This window comes from Hippocampus guttulatus, chromosome 19, assembly GCF_054856545.1.
Source record: "Hippocampus guttulatus isolate MCC_2025c chromosome 19, RoL_Hgut_1.0, whole genome shotgun sequence".
Lineage (NCBI taxonomy): Eukaryota > Metazoa > Chordata > Actinopteri > Syngnathiformes > Syngnathidae > Hippocampus > Hippocampus guttulatus.
The window spans coordinates 9584821-9602492 of NC_141279.1; the positions used below are offsets into that span (position 1 = coordinate 9584821).

General features: G+C 49.5%; 2 protein-coding genes and 1 long non-coding RNA gene across 5 annotated transcripts in view; 1 reads left to right on the forward strand and 2 right to left on the reverse strand.

The window, feature by feature from the left end:
* Positions 1-11007, reverse strand: part of myo1d (myosin 1D) — a 23310-nt gene extending 12303 nt beyond the window's left edge. Inside the window, exons 1-13 of the mRNA XM_086099221.1 lie at positions 10866-11007; positions 4957-5165; positions 4431-4524; positions 4177-4342; positions 4025-4078; positions 3820-3915; positions 3418-3534; positions 3137-3340; positions 2878-3023; positions 2692-2806; positions 2431-2601; positions 542-612; positions 52-126 (exon numbers count right to left, since the gene is read on the reverse strand). Coding sequence (XP_085955347.1) covers positions 52-126; positions 542-612; positions 2431-2601; positions 2692-2806; positions 2878-3023; positions 3137-3340; positions 3418-3534; positions 3820-3915; positions 4025-4078; positions 4177-4342; positions 4431-4524; positions 4957-5165; positions 10866-10960 — 1613 coding nt within the window. The 5' untranslated portion in view covers positions 10961-11007. The remainder of the gene's footprint in view (positions 1-51; positions 127-541; positions 613-2430; positions 2602-2691; positions 2807-2877; positions 3024-3136; positions 3341-3417; positions 3535-3819; positions 3916-4024; positions 4079-4176; positions 4343-4430; positions 4525-4956; positions 5166-10865) is intronic.
* On the reverse strand, positions 8853-17672 carry pdk2a (pyruvate dehydrogenase kinase 2a). Of its 3 annotated transcripts, XR_015097445.1 has the most exons (13): positions 17496-17672; positions 16730-16871; positions 15865-15936; positions 15369-15553; positions 15202-15291; positions 14580-14657; positions 14043-14119; positions 13865-13960; positions 13607-13717; positions 13414-13527; positions 13130-13261; positions 12814-12977; positions 8853-12506 (listed from the first exon to the last, which is right to left on the reverse strand). XR_015097445.1 is itself a non-coding variant. In XM_086099222.1 (12 exons), the coding sequence occupies exons 1-12, from the start codon at positions 17611-17613 to the stop codon at positions 12936-12938; spliced, it is 1257 nt and encodes a 418-aa protein (XP_085955348.1). In that variant the 5' UTR covers positions 17614-17672; the 3' UTR covers positions 12593-12935. The 3 variants fall into 3 exon arrangements, 2 of the variants coding, with proteins under 2 accessions (XP_085955348.1, XP_085955349.1); XM_086099222.1 differs by lacking the exon at positions 8853-12506 and having other exon boundaries at positions 12593-12977; XM_086099223.1 differs by lacking the exon at positions 8853-12506 and having other exon boundaries at positions 12593-13261.
* On the forward strand, positions 11531-12819 carry LOC147190186 (uncharacterized). The gene is made up of 2 exons (XR_015097446.1): positions 11531-11630; positions 12246-12819. It is a non-coding gene; the product is annotated as an uncharacterized LOC147190186 (long non-coding RNA).

Consider the following 17672-nt stretch of genomic DNA (forward strand, 5'->3'; position numbering starts at 1 on the left):
ATGATGGGAACAGGGGCGGGGGTCAAAGGTGATGTGTGTAATGTATCACACCTGTTGTAGAGCAGCCTTTTGAAGTCCTGAAACAGAGTGTCTTTGTTCTTGTCGATGAAACCCACCACAGAGTAGCTGCGAGACGGGGAGGCAGGTAAGAAGCGAAAAACACACATCAGTTCAACAAGTTAATCCTATTAAGTGAGTCCAGCTGAAGGATAGCGGGCGTGCTCTGGCGGCACTAAGTAGCTCAGGGATCAATCAAGCTTGACACCCCCCCCCCCCCACTCCTTACCGACCCGCCCATCCATGCACCATCACCCCCAAGAGGAGACTCTTAACGCGCGCAAATGGGCTGTAGGCGAGGGTATTAAGAGGGCTTAGCATGTGTGATTTATTCATTTGAACGGTGTCCAGTGGCTTTCGGGATTGTCATCCAGCAGCGATGATGTCATTTAAACACTTCTGGGCGTGTGTGAGCGTCTGTCCGTGGAAAGCAGAAAAGTGGAACACGCGCGAGTGGAGTCATCATGTTCGGCGGAGTACTCACACCACATCTCCAGCGTAGTGTCGGATGCGAAAGTCTCGGTCAAACTCCAAACTCTTGTCGGTCGGTGAAAGCTGCACAAAGACAGTGGTGACGGTATTTTATTTATCAAGCATAAATAAAATCATAAAATGATCAAGCATGGTGCTATTACAGTGAACCCCGTTTACTGTGGAGGATATATCGCATTGATACGTTAAACTAAAAACAAACGTTTGTGTCATCACTGTCGGGCCGCTGTCCAAAAATTTCATTTCAACAGCAAAGGTCTGTCTCTCTCAATCCGCAGGACCTGTGCAGCAATATGTTGCCTCAGTTCAGATATGCTGGTTAAACGTCCCTTCTGCCAACTCACGGAAGAGCATTTCGATGTTCTGTCTTTTAAATGTCTCTGACAAACAGATAAAACAAAAAGTGACACCGTTTCAAGTAAATAAATAGCCTAAAATCGCAAGTGAAATTGGATGTAGGCACGGCGGTGGGCGATAACTAATGTCAATCTCCATTGAGCGGCAGTTGAGTTGAATCTTAACGCTGCAAGTACTGTAGCTACAGCGATCTAAGGTGATGTCATTGTCCCGACTTCTTCCAAAGGCAGCAGCGTTCACCCGAGTGCTAAAGTTGCGCTGAACTATGCACAAGAGGAAATCGTGCCACGTCGGCGCAAAACGGCTACACCGATTCGCCGCTTCAGTGGAGCAGAAAGCGGCCGCGGCTCACTCGGATGAAGCCCGCGAGGAGAGACAAAGTCTTTAAAACGGGGGCAAGGAGAGATGGCGAGGGAGCGATCTGGACGGTGGAGTGATGGGAAGAGACACGGGGTGGGGGTGGAAGTGGAGGTGTGATAGCTGGATGGAGGCTAGTTGGGACAGGAAGCGCAACGACGGGATCTATGAAGGAAAATGGGATTGCGCATATTCAAACATACACTCGTACTGCTCGCGTTGTTCAACGGGGGATCACCTGATTCATGGTTGGAGTTTAGGTCGTTTCAGGTTAGCGTGAAACAAAGTTGGCAGCGTTGTAAGCGCCGCGGTTGCCACCAGGCCTCGACTGGAACTGGAATAAATGAGGCTGGTGTGACAACCCAGAAGGCAACACGCTAACACGCATTTGGCACCTGTTATGCGTTTCACAAAATGTGCTGGGCGTGATGGGAACGTGAGAAAAACAAGGTCACAATAATGAGGCCGGAAAAAGTAGGGAAGGGGGGCGGGGGGCAATCGACGCTGAGCAAAGAGGGCACTTCAATGACAATTTGACATCTTAAAGGGAGCAAATTATTCCCATTATTTTTTAAGCCGTGGATCATAAAATATCAGTCGGTAGCCGATGACCTTGAAGGTCAGGTCAGAGGTGCGGCAACCGGCCAAGATAAATGTACGTCTCATCCTCAACCCGAAAAGCCATTGAGAGGCCAGAGTGCATCGAAGGACGAGAAATGATCAAATCCTGCCATTCCCATCTACTGTATTGAACGCTAAATCCTGCCTTGGCGGATGACCTTCCCGACGAGCAGATGTTAACCAAGCGCTTCATCTGCGCTGCATTTCCCCCTGCCTACTGACATCATCCCTTTCCGTCGCGTTCTCTTCCTAACATATGCCGCCCCCTTGTGTCCACGTAGAAGATGGACACCCCCGCCATTTATCTCTGGCAACTGATCTATCCTTTTTTTTTTTTTTTTTTTGCAACGCCCTGACCTAACATGTCCTGTAGGGTAACTGCACAGCACAGAGGCAAACTGATTCTGAACACTTCTTACAACATCCTATGGGTTGCAGTGAGAAACTCCCTACGATTCTTTTTTTTGGAACCACCTGTCCTCGAGCCAAAAGTTGAGACTCCTCAGTCATTTTGAGGAAGCACTGTAAAAGAGGGTCTGTGGGTACCTTGCGGCTGGTGTAATGGGCGTGCTTGGCCAGCTTGCCATTGAGTCCCTGCAGGAAGAGCTCGTCCGTGACTTTGCCCACGTTCATGCAGGCTTCGTCCAGCACGGAGATGATGCCCTTGTGCTGCTGCTCCACCAGGTCCACAATGATCTGATTGTTGAAGTAGTCGATCTGACGCGTGGCACAACGCCAAACATGTTAGCAAAAAAAAATTAAATAAAATACTCATTTCGTGTCTCGAGACGACTGAGTGGCGCATACGTGTTTCCACGGGATGCCTTCGCGCTGGTACTCCTCCTGCTCCTGCTTCAACACCAGCTGGATGAAGAGTTGCTGCAGTTTCTCGTTGCAATAGTTGATGCAGAACTGCTCAAAGCTGACACCAACAAACAAACACATAAGGTGGAAGGAACCACACGTGTGGCATCGCTAACGGACATATCAAACCTGTTGTTCTGGAAAATCTCAAAGCCGTAAATATCCAGAACCCCGATGACTGTGTTCTTCCCGTGGACCCTGGCGTCATAGTTTTTCACCTCAATGATGTCGTTGATGCGCCCCACAATCCAACAGAAGAGTCGCTCGTACATGGCCTGAATACGATGAGGACGATCAACACGTGAGCAGCGTTTGGAACCGGGGGGGGGGGGGGGGGGGGGGGTAGGAAATGGGTCGCCCATCATGAGCAGTCATGACCACGTGTCACCTTAGCGAGGGCGTCGCGCCCGTAGCCGGCCTCTTGCGCCGTGTGCTGCTTCTCGATGACGTCGCGGCCCGTGGCCACCGTGCGGAACAGCAGCGCCTTCTCCACGTTGTCCTGCTTGGTGGACAGCAGCTCGGCCATCACCGATACCAGTTTGGTGGTCTCGATCAACGTCACGTCACCGTCCACGCCGAACGTCAAGTTTCCCTGAGGGACCGAGAGTTTCGCTCAGCAAGCAGAAAAAAAATTCATTAAAAAAAACAAACAGGGCATGGGTAGGTTACCAGGTGTAAGATCGTGGCCAGGATCTTGTAAACCGTTAGGACCTCATCCCCCATGAAGCCGATCACTTTCATGGCGTCGGCCACGGCTTTGAAATCGGCGCCGTCGTTGATGGACGACTGCAGACAGAAAGCAGAAGAGATGGCTCATGGGAGGAGCGGGATTAACGAGATGGACTTGAGATATTTTCCTGTTGCGCTTGATGCTATCAACGACCATACTGTCAAGTCGGGACAACTGGTAATCACTCATTTTACGAACTCGTAGCAGAAAGTGTCGTTGAGTATCTGCTTGCTTGGGAAGGCATGTTATTTTACAAATAGCACAGTACACCACCAAACCCAAAATGTCAGGTGGATGGAACATGTTCTTCATCGTGTCCCGGTGATGAATGCGGCAATTACCTTGAGCTGGCCGCCCACTTTGATGTAGTTGTAGCTTTTGGGGTCCCTTTGAACGTGCAAAGAGCGCAGCAGAGCATCGGGAGCTCCTCTCAGCAGCTTGCCCACACAAAAAGCACACAAATATTCACGACCGAGGCGATATGCGCCACCCACGACAAGTCATGGCTCAACTTTTTGCGGGCCTTGAAAGTAAGCGCATGTTTACCTGATAGAAGGAGTGAAAGCTCCTTTCTCCTTCTTGCTGAAAAATCACTCTTGACTGGTGAGAAAAATGTGTAGCGCGACACGTTTAACAGATACTCCGTCTGATGCGGTAAGAGAAAGGCTGGGGGGGACACCGTTGACAAACGTCCTTACCTTCTCAAGCAGGTAGTTGTTGATGTGGCCGCCGATGGGGTCTCCCTTGAAGTCAAAGTTGATGTCCATGTACTTGCCGAATCGGCTGGAGTTGTCGTTGCGGTTGGTCTTGGCGTTCCCGAAGGCCTCCAGCACGCAGTTGGACTTGAGCAGCATGTTCTTCACCCTGCATACACGACGGCCGCTCAGCGCACTTGCTACGCGTTAGCCATGCATTAGCTTGCTTTATGTGGATGAATAACAGCCTGCCTCACCGCTCCACCTCAGCCCGCTGGTTGGGGTTGGTGATAGCGGCGATGTACTGCATGATGTACTTGCTGGCTTCCGTCTTCCCGGCCCCGCTTTCCCCTGCAACAAAAGTAATGTGGCAACTTCGCTCACTTGGGACACCAGATGACTCAGCGGGATTTTCCAAAGTCAAGTCCCGGAGCGTCTTTAAATACGCGCCGCCTTTATATTAGAAGTCTATAATTTCAGTTTATCTGGCTGCCAAATGGAACAAGCGGACTTCAAGAAATGAAGTGGCGCTCCTTCTCTGACCACTGGGTGTCGCTTCATCACCGTTGTGGTCAAATGACACCAAGTGTCGGATTCTTTGAACAGTCATATCGGCCCAAATGTGTGAATGGTTGTTGGGTTGGAGACTAGTCCAGGGTGTGGCCCACCCTCTCCCACAAAGTCAGCTTGGAGAGGGTGCAGCTCACCTATGACACCAATGAGGATAAAGCAGCCTAGAAAATGACTGGACAGACGAACGAAGTGTCGCCTTGGCCTTGTTACCTGAGATGACAATACAGGTGTCTTTGTTACGCCTCTTCATGGCTTTGTAGGCTGCGTCGGCGATGGCGAAGAGGTGCGGCGGCCTCTCGTAGAGCTCGCGGCCTTTATACTGCTCCACCACGTCCCGGCCGTAGATGTTCATGGCGCGGTAAGGGTTGACCGACACCACCACCTCGCCGATGTAACTGTAGATTCGGCCTTTCTCGAACCTGAAGACAAAAGCAAACATTGAGGAGGCTACTTCCATCCAATTTAAAATGCCTCATTTGCTAAATATAACCAACACGCGGACTACCGATATATACAGTCAGCCCAGAGTCGTAATGAAGAAGAAAATGTGTCAGTATTAATGTGTGCCCTTTTTATGACATGGTGCATTTAACGTTGTGGAGTGTTTTTAAGGATTTTTTTTTCCCAATGATGACTTTGTTGACACTCTGGATAACACAAATCTGCCTCGGGGGGAGGACATAATCATGCAGGAAATAGATAAGTATATCTCCACTTCATTGAACAGCATAAACCGTTAATATGTAACCAAGAGACAATCAAAGTCTTTCATGCGAGTCCGCCGGGACATTTCAGAGCTCACGGAGCAAAATACTTGCACACAGTCAAGTGTGGAATCACAATGACCTTTGCTTTGGAATGTTTAGCACGGATAGCGTTTCCGCCTCACAGTTTCGAGGCTTGGGGTTCAAATCTTGGCTGCAGCCCACCTATGGAGAGTTGACATGTTCGCTCCGTGCTTGTCCCTGCCACGTATTTTTTTTATTTTTGCTACAAGTATCAGGGGGCCGGTATCAACATCCTTCATGAGTCATCGGGCCGATACCCATACCTGGTATCGGTACTCACTCATCCCTAATAAAGACATTTGTCCAAAAAGCCTGCTGGATCTTCCATCATTTAGGAAGAAAGCTGTTTGCGCTTTTTCCTCCCTTCTGTCCTCGCTCTCCTCTAGACCACCAATTGACCTCCTTCCATTTCCTTCCTCTTCCAAAAAAGCAATCGGATCCCGTCTGGTCGCCACAGGAGAAGAAGAATGGCCTCTTTCTTCGCTGCCGCCTAACGTCTGCTGCCCCCCTGACAAACAAGCCGAGGTGGAGGCGGGCGGCTCACGTGGTGCAGAGGCGTCCTTACGGGCGCATGCGAAGTTCTTCAAGCCAGTCAAATCCTCCAAAGTTAGAAAGAAACCAGTCAGTCAGTCATGATATTCAGGTAGCGGTGGCACAACCGAGCTAACATTAGCAGCACGCTACAACACCTCCTTGTCAGCCGCAGCAGAACAGGAGCATTGTTCCGCTTCGCTAACACGCGTCCCCATTCAAAGCTCCATTGTGGCCTGGCTCGCCGACACCACCGGGAAGCTGCCGTGTGCCCGCCCCATTGTTCGGGCGTCAATCTGAGGTCTTTGTCTGAAAACGGACCCTCACCCTGCGCCCCAAAGTGGGCCGGCCGATGTAGCGCGCAGCAGGCATGAGACAGACCTGGCATATTTGGTTCAGAGTAACGTTAGCCTACAGAACTACTTAACTTCTGACTGCATGTCTGGACTGCAGGAACTTGAGTCCAAATTCAGTTTGGAGGTACAGTGAACGAGCGCCGCATCGATGAATCGAATAACTGGAGTCACATATTCATTAAAAAGGTGTGTCTCAAATTGCCGTGTGTTGCTAATGGAGCTATCAGATCTTGGACGATAGCCTGAGTCTTCATTGACCGGCTTATCGTTTGGTGAGGAGGGAACAAGACCGACAAATACGGTTGGATAGAGAAGGCAAATCTCACCAAATCTTTGAAAATTGAGTCGAAGTGTGTCTCCTTTTTTTTGCGTAGGAGGCAATGGAAGAGAGAGGAGGAGGAGGGAGAGTGGTGAGAAAATGTCATAAATGGCTGGAGCGCCTCCCAAAAGTTGACCATAAAAAAGATCCGCCCGGGCCAAACTGCAGCGTGCGGTTCTGTGTGCGCGTTCTTGTCTTTCTATCTTTGTGCAGCACAACCTTTTTGGCCTCTCCACACAAGGAGAAAAAAAAAAACCAACAACACTTTAAGAAGAGCTCCATTTTACCGATTGCAACGAGCGCGGACCTCAGTTGGAACACGCTAGAATCTCGCCATGGTGGCTTCTTATGGCTCACGGTTCACCAAATCCTTGTCATAGTCCGTTTTTCTTTTTTTTTATAATTGTTGGCGTGCGTTCATCGCGCACGTGTGCCGATGGTTTCACCTTCAGGGTCATGTCAAGCATTATAAAGAGCGAGGAGATAATCTGCGCGTGTTCCACTTCATCACAGTCGCTCTTGTTCGGAATCCGGGAGGCGCGGAGGGCTTAAGCTCGTCTCTGCGCACCCGCCGCGGATGAGCGGCACGTGACGCCCGCCCCCAAAAATAAATAAACAACCGCCGTCTCCAGCTGCGTTTGAGCAAGTAATACTTCAGCTCAACCAGGTAGAGGAAACAAGAGCTACATGTAAACAGATCCAATGACTGACCCACCCAGGACACAGCAACAATCTTCTTGGATGATGCAAAAGCTGCCATTGAAGCAGAGTGAGATAGGGGAAGAAAAAAAAAAGGTGGAAAATCAAAATGGAGGCTTCCAAAAAGAAGCAGGGACTCATGGACCTAAGTGGGGGGGGGGGGGGGGGGGGTTAGACTAGAAATTGCAATCAAGAGCCAGAAAGGATCAGCGGATTAAACAGAATAATGGTGACGCTCCCCAAAGACGATCGCGTGCGTGTGCTGAGTCAGCGGCTCGTTTCCCCCCCAACACGAGGACGACACAACTACACGGTGACATCATGTCAAGAACAACAAGAAGGCCTCAGTGAAAATGTGTCGCGTCAGACGTTTTTTGGGGGGGGGGCCGGGGGATTTTTCTGCACTGAAAACATTGGTTCACAGACATCTAGGATGCAACTTGTCTCATGCCCACGCCTCACCCCCACAACATCTGGATTTTGGCCTGTTTTCCTGTGACAACAATCCTCCCACCCTTAATGATTAACACAAAGCTATCGTTCAGAGTACTTTAAAAGCTATTTTCGTTCCCCAAATTCAAAACACTTGGGACCAAAACATCATCCAAGAGCCAAATGTGCACCTTAAGCGCAGTTTTAACAAGTGACATAACAGAAGTCAGTTAGTCTCTTGCCAATGTTTTTGTGTAAGAGTTTTTTTTTCCCCCCGCACGAATGAGATGTCTGAGCTGCTCCACTTATTCGGAGGGGGGGGGGGGCTGCAGACTCACACACAGTGTTTACATAAGAACGGTAATGTGGTTCCGATTACGCAGGCTCGTATGGAAATTCTTGCGGCGAGACTGGACGATTGCAGGCGAGCGGGCCCGCCGGGCAAGAATCCGTCTGTTGTCGAGGAGAGGCAGGAAATCTGCAGGCGGGCGCAGACTGAGTTCAGAACCGACATCCTTCGCCAGGGAGAATATTCCCAAATCCCGACTTTATCAGCCAGGTTAATGCACCGGTATATTGGGGTCGGCCCGCGCAAGCTATCAGGGCGTTGGTCCACTGTGGATTTTATTGCCGAGGAGGCCCAATGGACAAAGTAAACATGGCTGCTCTGGCTGATAAGACCGGTCACAAAAGGACAAACCCCCCTGTGTCACGTGCTCACATTGATTAGCCTGCAGGGGATGAAGAGGAAAGACAAAGGTCATACCGGACTGGATAGATTTGTAACTAAATGTCTTCACAGGCGACGAAAGAAACCAGAAACGTCTCCATCCACATCATGATGGGCTGTCAAAGACATGCCAAAGCAACAGGTGGCGCAATAAGCCTCCACTGTCAGCCAATCAAAAGACAAAAAAATTGGTGTGAGCGGTGTCATGTTCAAAATGTATTCCTGCAAAGGAACAGACAACAGGAGCAGAATTATTTTCAGGGTGTTCTGCATGAAAAGGATTTTTATATTCACTCATTCAATGCCGATGACGGGTTTTCACCTTTTTCTTTTTTTAAACAACGCAGGCATCCAATCCAATGCGGGTTTTTTTTTCACGTGGCAGGGTTAAGAAGGGTCTGAGAGTAGTTGGCACTGAATGAGATAAATTGTTCAAAATTCAAATTCATTTAGGGATCATTCTTGGTGATGATGATGGATTTTGTTACACAGAAAAAAAAACGGGGGGGAAAAGTTTGTTCGACATCAATAAAGCAAATCCCAAGAGGGCGTGTTTTTTTTAAGTTAAGTTTTATATACACCCACCTCCACGCCCTCAAAAAAAAAAAAAAATACAGCTATTTTAAGCCTTACTTTTGAGCGAGCAAAAATGGAGTTTGCATGGGAGCGCGTCACGCCCAAACGCATCGAAAAAAAGTTTTGATTTTGGTCCAAGGTACAAAACCCCGCCCGTGTCGCGCGACTACTTTGATCACTGGGAGAACGAGGATAAAAGAGGAAGTTGGTCCTTAAAACAAGCGAGAGGAAACTCTTGAAACCAGAGGAGCAAGATGGTGGGACTTTGGCTTTCCTTCCTCTCCTCTTCTCTCCACAGTTCAGAGGTCAAATCACTCCAGGCTCTCAAGTGGGCCGTGGGCACACAAGTCTCGAGAGTGATTCCAAAAATGTCATTCGACTGGAAGAGCAAGTGAGAGTATGTTGCAGAAACCCCGCCGGGTGCCGGTTGGTGGAGAATACTTGTGCCAGATGCCGCTGGCCCTGCCCCCATCCCGGGACTTCCTGCGAGACTAAAACAAACAGCCGATCCTGTAATTATTTGCTTTGCAGGCCGCTGCCTTATAAAGACATTCAGAGCCACAACCAATCAGGAAAGCGAACTCTGATCCCGCCGGCCATCTGTCCCAAAGGAGCGGGCACCGCTGCACCCTCACAAACCATTTTCCAAGGCAACACGGCGGGCGTGGAAGTGACGCTCAGCAGAAAAGCTATTCGGAGGTCAGAGTCGCTCAATTGAGGCTTGGGTGTGAACCAAAGCTCGTGTGCGGGTACACTTCCTGTCTAGATTGTCACCAGACATGAACCACTGAGCTGTTGTGGCATAAAACTAAACAGCCGTGCCCTCCGGCCCCGTCGCATACATGCTGGGAATACGGCAGGGGTAAGGGGTGGGAAAGGGAAACGCTCCCGCTTGATGACGCCCTCAGCAAATAACAATCCGCACACGCCATCTCCGGAGCGAGCTGAGGGGAAAACAAGCAGACAGAAACTGGCAAGAGGCGGGAAAATGAGGCCCAGCGTTGGGCTGCTAGCCGTCTGGCTACTGTGCGCGCTTCCCTGAGAAAACACGAGCAAGCTCTGCTTAATGGATCAACTGGCGGTGTATAAATATTCTAAATGTTTCCCACAGGATGTCCATTAATTGTCTGACGATAATTTCTTGATTGACAACGTGTAGGCGATGTCACTTAAAATCAGAAATAAGATTAGATAGACAAGAAATACATACATTTATTTTAAGGCCAGCCCTAAATTACAACATCACAAACTTACTCTAAACTGTTAGTGGTGGTTTGAATGACCTTACAACATAAAACGTGACGTCAATATCAAGAAATAAACAATGTATTTTGGGCCTTTTTCTACAAGCGTGGGGTTCCATAAAGTCAGGGATATAAAAATAGTGGTAAACTTTATTTTACAGCATAAGTTCCAACAACACCTCAAACTGTTATCAGTATTTTAAATCACATTAAAAGAGAAAATCATAACTACGGGGAATTGTACAACCGTGACATCGGCGACATCAAAGCCACTTGGTCAAGCTGTCAATCAAAAATGTGCCCTTGTGACGTGACTTAAGGGTCGGTCCTATATGACGTCATACTATGAACTGGCCTTCGCCCTCTCCCGCCATTGAAGTTTTGGCGGGTTTAAATTGGCTGGAGCACCTGTTGCAGTCAAGCCAAAAAATTAAGGCCGCTCACCTGAGCTTGAGGTTGGCCATGAAGTCCTCCATGGACACGTTGTCCAGAAGCACAAAGTCGGCCATGCCGAACTCGAGGCTCTCGTGTTCGGCCATCGTTTCGCCTTGAGGTTTCCTTCTCGAAGCTCCAACGTCGTCTCCAGGTGAGCAGTCTCTACTCCTCCTCCTCCTCCTCCTCCCCCTGCTCCTCACTGCTCGACGCCAACTTTCCTCTCGCTCATTTCCGACGTAGCAAACTGTAACCAAAGTTTGTTTTGTTTTTCTCTTCTCTCCTTCACGTTAGGTGTCCACGGACGTGGTCATGTCAGGTTACAATCGCATCCTTGTCCCGTCACTGGCACACAAGCTGGAGCCGGACGAACTGTCCCTCCTTGTGTGAGACTCTCTCAGCCAATAGGAAGGCAGCTTGCTCACCTCAAGCCACGCCCCTATATGAAGGCGGGCGTCTTTTTTAAGCGACGTTTTCTTTTATAAACCACCGTTCCCAAGTCTACGCTTCATACTTTGGCGATGACTGAGAAGTGGACCGCGCCGATGTGGGAGGAGGAATGTGGGGGCTGCAACCATGATTGCCCGTAACCATAGAAGGAAAAAAGTGGGCTTTTCCTTCAGACTTTTCGTGGTCATCAGCTGGATGGGCAAAAACTACAAAAAAAAAAAAAAAGTACTGTACTGTATCGGCAACAAACTTGTTGCGCCAAGTCAACGCTGGTCCGATTGCGCCCTCTGGTGGACACCTGACGAAAATCCTCCAATGACAATCAAAGTTAGTTCTCGAACTTTTTACAGCAAAAAATACTTAAGTACCACCAAAATGACCAACTCCAAAATACGGTAACTCATTAAAACGAGGCGGATTTATTCCTAAAAAGTATACCTGTATTTTATTTTTTTTATTGTTCATAATTGGTAATTATGGCTGAAAAGTTCAATTTCGGTTTTCATCGGACCATAAAAACAAAAAAAAAATCATCCCAATACTGTATATACAATACATAACAGCGATGATGTAGCTGATATGGGATAGAGACTTGAATCTGCACCAAAAAAGCAACACCTCTTTACTATCTCAGCATGGCAGGAGCTCCTCGCTCAGCATCTGCCAGGATTTGAGTTGCATAATGGCTGAACTTTTTATGCACCATCTGCCACTTGGTCAAGCTCTGGAGGAGTTCTGTTCGGTCCCGCGCAAAAAGATGACAACAACCAGGAGGAGGAGACGACCATCTGCGGTCATGCTGAAGATGACATTTTTGCAGCTTCACACTTACTCACCATAGCATGTGTGTGTGTGTGTGTCATCACCAACAATCCCCGTCTTCACATGTCACATTCACACGCTTCACCCGAGCTGCAACACTTGTTCTTCTTCATCCTGCAGGAGAGCAACGATCATACGGTGAGGTGGGCGACACAGCCAAGCTGGATGCCCGCTGCCATTTTTGGATCGACGCTGCGTTGGCGCGCTACGTAGCGACCGTAAAGTGAGCCTCGCCTGACGTCGGCTCATTCCTCGACGCCCGGCAGGCAGATGGCGTGAACGTGTGCTACCATGCCAGGAAGAGCAGCGGATATCTGCGAAGCGCTGCAAAATCCTGATCTTGGAAAGCCTCCTCCAAAGGTGGTAGCGGCTCGCTATTAACTGACAGAGGTGGTAGTTGAGCAACGGTGGCGAACATCATGATTGACAAGTAGACTGCCCAAACTCGCAAAAAATGGAGGCAAACAAGAAGATAAGACTTCATTTCATTGTATGTGGTGTGCTCAGACAAACGGACGCGCTTGTGTCTTCATATTTTTTTCAATACTAACATCTGGATCATATTTACAATCACTTCAAACAGAGTGAAGTTATAAAAATAACATTTCACTGTTGATGTTCTGCTGTTGATGGCGAGGGTGTCACATGACTTCCATCTGTACAAAGAATGAAGCAAATAAATGCTTACGAGTCATTCGTTGATGATCCTTTGGGCGGGAGTATTCATGTCTAGGGCAGGGGCGGGGGGTCGTTTACAGCACCTTCGTTCCAAGCCGACAACATGCTGGGAGCCGCGCGGGACGACCTCGCTCATCGGACTCCGACGACGTTCTGGACATCCTCCCATCGTCTCTGGCAAAAACCACATGCTACCGCTAAAACTCAAGTGAGAGCAGGCCGTTGTCTGATTGGTCCAGGACGGCGAAGGGTGGGGGGCGGAGGCCTGCGGGAGTGCTTTTTTGGGGGGCTGGGCAGCAGGCCAGGACCGGGCTTCACTTGGCCACCTTGTAGTTGCTCAGGTCCAGTGGTTCTCTGCTGGGGATGCACCAGTCGTCCGCCTCCTGGCTCACTTTGTAGTTCCTCAGCGCCGTCTTGTTGTACACCGGAAGCCTCTCGACGGAGTCCGTGGACAGCGCCTGAGACACGCCGCACACAACTCGCTGTTTATTTCCCCCCCTCTCCCTTGCGTATGTTTTGACGCGCGATGCCATCCCATTCGAAAAGATCTTCGGCAGTAATGATGTGCGGGCGAAAGCTGCGGCCCGCTCGCCGAGTTACTTCATCTTACCTTCAGGTAGATGACGGCGTCGGTTCCGTGGCCTTCCATGGAGTAGAGCTGCATGTCGCCCTGGAAGTACTTGGCGTAGAGACGCGAGATGGGAAGCCCGTAGCCGAAGCCGGCCTGCGCGCACGGGAAGGACGTCTTTCAAACCCGCTCCCGTTTTGGGAATCGCGACTGTGACGCAACGCGGCGGACCCACCAGCGGCGGTCGGGCGTGTTGGCCCATCTGCGGCGCGGGGGCGGTGGAGTACATGTAGCTGAAGAGGTTGTCGATCCGGCGGAAGGGAACGCCGCCGCCTTTGTCGCTCACCTGCCGGTAAAGGGGCGGACGACGTCGGCGACGGTTTGTTTTGACGTTGAGCGCGCCTCTCTCTTGGTTTACACCACTTGAAAGATTTTATGTTCGAGTGGCAAAATTCACGGCAGCAGAGTAATGGCAACTTCGTGTACTCCGCACCTTAATGGACATGTCCTCTCCCCCAAGAGACACCAGGACCCGGATGGCCGGCAGCGCTCTGTCGCCGTGGGTCTCGATGGTCGCCCTCATAGCGTTCTGGTCGCGAGGAGGACAATAAAGTCACGGTAAGTCATCGTATTCATGAGGAGTATTTGTGCGCAAGTGTCGGCGGCCTTACCTTAAAGAGCTCGAACAGCATGTGATACAAATGCGACGGCACATAAACGATGCCGATGGGCTGCCGCGTTTTCTTGGCTGCGCAGAAAACAAAACAACAATCGCCATTTGAACGTCATCAAGCACTCCTGGGCAATTTTTCACGCCCGGCCGGTTCTCCGCGTCAAGATTTGTCCGCCTTGCATCTCGTGTGTACACGAGGAAGGCTGGCGCTGTTTGTTCTTGCATGCGATCTCTCTGGAATGTTCCCACGAATCCATCCAAAGAATCGCCCATACGCCCGCCGTTCTGGCAACAGCTGAACCTGTTTGCGCAACGCCCGAAAGGCACCGTAGCCTGAGGCGCCGGACTTGGAACGACATCACAGTCGAGCGAGTGATGATTATCGTCGACAAATTGGAGCAACTGGCGCGAACTGCACCCCGACCTCCAATCCCATCCGCTACACAACACTTCACTGAAATGGGTCGAGTGATTCCTGAATTTCTGAACGGAACGATCGGCGAGGGTTACGTTGCAGAAGTTGAGTTGCACTCACCGTTTATCTCTTCGAGAAGGAGCGGAGGCGAGCGCAGGTAATACTGCTCGCACAGCATCTTGGCGCTGTGGAAGGCGTCTGAAACACAAAGAATTCGTGGGGTTTTTTTCCACGCACATTGATTGCCCTTGAATAACGACCATAATTATCATAAGAATAATCTGTCCCCGGCCTTTTTGAGGTTCTCGAATCACAAATTCAACTCCCTGCGTTTTTGCCCCAGCTTTTCGTGGCGTTTTGTACACTTTCTCGAGCATCCTCAGATGCCACAAAATGGCGCTAAAGCTTCGTCTCATCAGAATGTCATTGGTATCAAAGAGGTATGAGGAAGTCGCTCGACAGAGCATGCCAGGGGGAGAGCAGATCAGTTTTGGCTGGGTTGTCAGCGGAAGACATTCCACCCCCCCCCCCCCCCAATCAAAATTTGGGGGATACTAATCATTGAGGTATTAAGTGCAAATTGGGCTCCCTCTAGTGGTACATTAAAGAATCACTGCATAAGTCCAGTTCAAGTTGTCGTTGCACTTGTTTGTCCAATCGATTATAATGTAAGTGCGAACCACCGATATCGGTGTTGATCGACATTTCCGGGGAACACTGTAATAACAAGGCCAACATTTACCCTGCACCACGTCGCCCACCTGACAGTGTGGGTCGATGCTGCCGATGGTGTTGGGGTGCACGGGGTTGGTGGCGCCGTCAAAAATGAGTGCTGGCAAGAGAGACAGGGACCATTTTTCAATACGTCCGGACGCACACTGAGGGTCCCCCGTCGTCACGGTTACACACTGTGCTGGTTGATGAGCATGCGGATGGAGATGCGGCTCATGTAGAAGCGGTCCAGGAAGTACTGGATGTTCTGGTTGGTGACGGCGTCCTGCGGGAAGGCATCCTTGTACTCCATCACGCCCTGAGCCATGGTGGGGACCACGTCGTTGTGGCGGTTACGAATGGTCACGAGGGCGTCCACAAACCTGGACAGACGAGGGGAAAACATAGCTGTGCCGAAAGAGAGCCATCTTAGCTTCATGCTAACAAACAATGCAAAACGCCATTGACTTGGTAACGGTTAGCATGAATAGTTTTCGAATCAACAGGTATTTGAACACAACTGCTGGACACAACTTTCATTGCCATTCTATTGAATGATGTCATTACACTCAGTTTTTTTTTTTTTTTTTTTTTTTAAATCATGTGCACTCTCATAAAGTTGCATTTTACGTAACTGAATAACATAAACAAAAATAATTGGTTCTCTTTTGGGTACGGAAGCAATTCAACTTACTCTCCAAGGACTTTGTGGTCGTCCGGGTTCTTGTGGAGGAAGTCGAGGATCTCCATCAAACTTTGGATGTACCTGACATCACACACGCGCACGCACGCACACACACACATGGACGTGTCAAATTGCCGCTCCTTCACAACAGAGTGGAATAAGCATGCAAGCCAGCGCATGAGGAGAAAGTGGGCTAAAGTTCACAGCTAAGGAGGAAACCCCCACCCTTCTCCTCCGCAGCCTCCTCAAACGGCCCCCCACCCCCACCCTTCAGTGAATACATGCGGACCCGACAGTAGCGAGTACAATTTGGTCAGAGGGCGTGGTGTTATTTCAAGTGTGCGACATCAGTGGACATGCATATGTTGAAAAACGACTCCGCTGCAGAGGCTTTTTTTCTTGCCGGGTTAGTTCGTTGAGTGCAAGTGGGTGCGCGTGTGTTTTTTACTGTTGCTCCTGTATTAGTTCAAGCAGCGCTCATTAATCTGTAGTAGTTTGGGGGCGGTCTGCAAAATAATTCCCAAATGCAACTGGGTAGGCAATGCCAATTGCAGTCTGCCAATAATTTTTGAAATTGTACACTGAATAAAATCACTTCTTTTTTCCCTCCATTACAGGGCCTACGCCATGATCCCACTGAACAGGGAACAATTGTGAGGCGGCAAATGTCGCGTTCCCATCAGAGTTTGGCAGGGTTCATTCAAGGTCGCAAAGGTTTGCCCAATTGCATGGACTTTTCTGGTCGCGTGGGAATTTTGAACACATTTCCTTCTGACTAGAAAAATCACTGAAACTGCCGGCGAACGTCTGGCAAATGTTTTGCAAACATTTGCGATCTTGAGCGAATCCTGACGCAAGACAGACACACACTCACCAGCCTTGCACAGTTTGCACGGAGGGCGTGGTGAGCAGCTTGTCAGGCAGCAGGTTAATCTCCTTCATGATGTTGGACAGCCGGACTGGCAGCTCCTGCCTCAAGAAGGCAAAGGATGTTTTCTCGCAGGCGTTGATGGATCCTGCAGAGACACAATCGGGAAAAACGTGAAGGAACAATTTAGCATTCTGAATGATGAAAACAGAAGAATGGAAGCGTCAGGGAACAGGGAGTCTGGGAAAAAAAAGTTTTTTTTTTTTTAAATGTCATTGGTATTTATTCAGGGCACTTCCGCTTTTGCAGATATTATACGACCACAAAGAGATGAATTCATTTTTGCCTTCCAAATTGTATCATAATGACAACATCGCGAGAGTAGTTTTACAACATCTATAACCCCCCACCACCTTTCTCTTTGCTATCACTGATAGCCAAACAATTCTGCGGTGGGCGTGATATCACATCAGTCACTATTTTATTTTTATTTGAAATACGTTAGAGAGAAATTCCTGAGATCTCCTCCTCTTTCCCGAGGGGTCCAGTCATATCTGACGCAATACTGTATTCAAATGACCAGCATCCATGCAGGGGCCGGCCAATTGCGGCACATTCGTTCCACCACGGAATTGAATGACATTCACTTCAATCAAATCAAATCAAATCAAAAATAGCGTCCGCGTGGCACAATATCCCAATGCAATCCCATGAGCAGTATTCTCCTTAAGTCACGTAGCCGTGCTCGTTTGCATGCCGATCCGACACTCACCGAAGTCGAGAAACTGCTTCATGGAGAGCGGCGAAGGGGAGAATTTGGAGAAATGCTCGATGTGTTTGGGAAGACTCGCCAGCGCGGCGTTCTTCATAATAGAGCGAACGAATTTCATGCTGGATGCCACGTGAGATCACGACCGCCGAGCGACACTCCGAGCACCAGCTGCAGCGA

What these genes read in the sequence shown, in the direction of transcription:
- pdk2a (XM_086099222.1), bottom strand. Translation starts at nt 17,613, where the DNA reads ATGAAATTCGTTCGCTCTATTATGAAGAACGCCGCGCTGGCGAGTCTT. An exon ending in GTGCAAACTGTGCAAGGCTG is followed by an intron (nt 15,937 to 16,729) that starts GTGAGTGTGTGT and finishes GTGTGATGTCAG; the next exon opens with GTACATCCAAAGTTTGATGG. An exon ending in GAGAGGACATGTCCATTAAG is followed by an intron (nt 13,718 to 13,864) that starts GTGCGGAGTACA and finishes CTTTACCGGCAG; the next exon opens with GTGAGCGACAAAGGCGGCGG.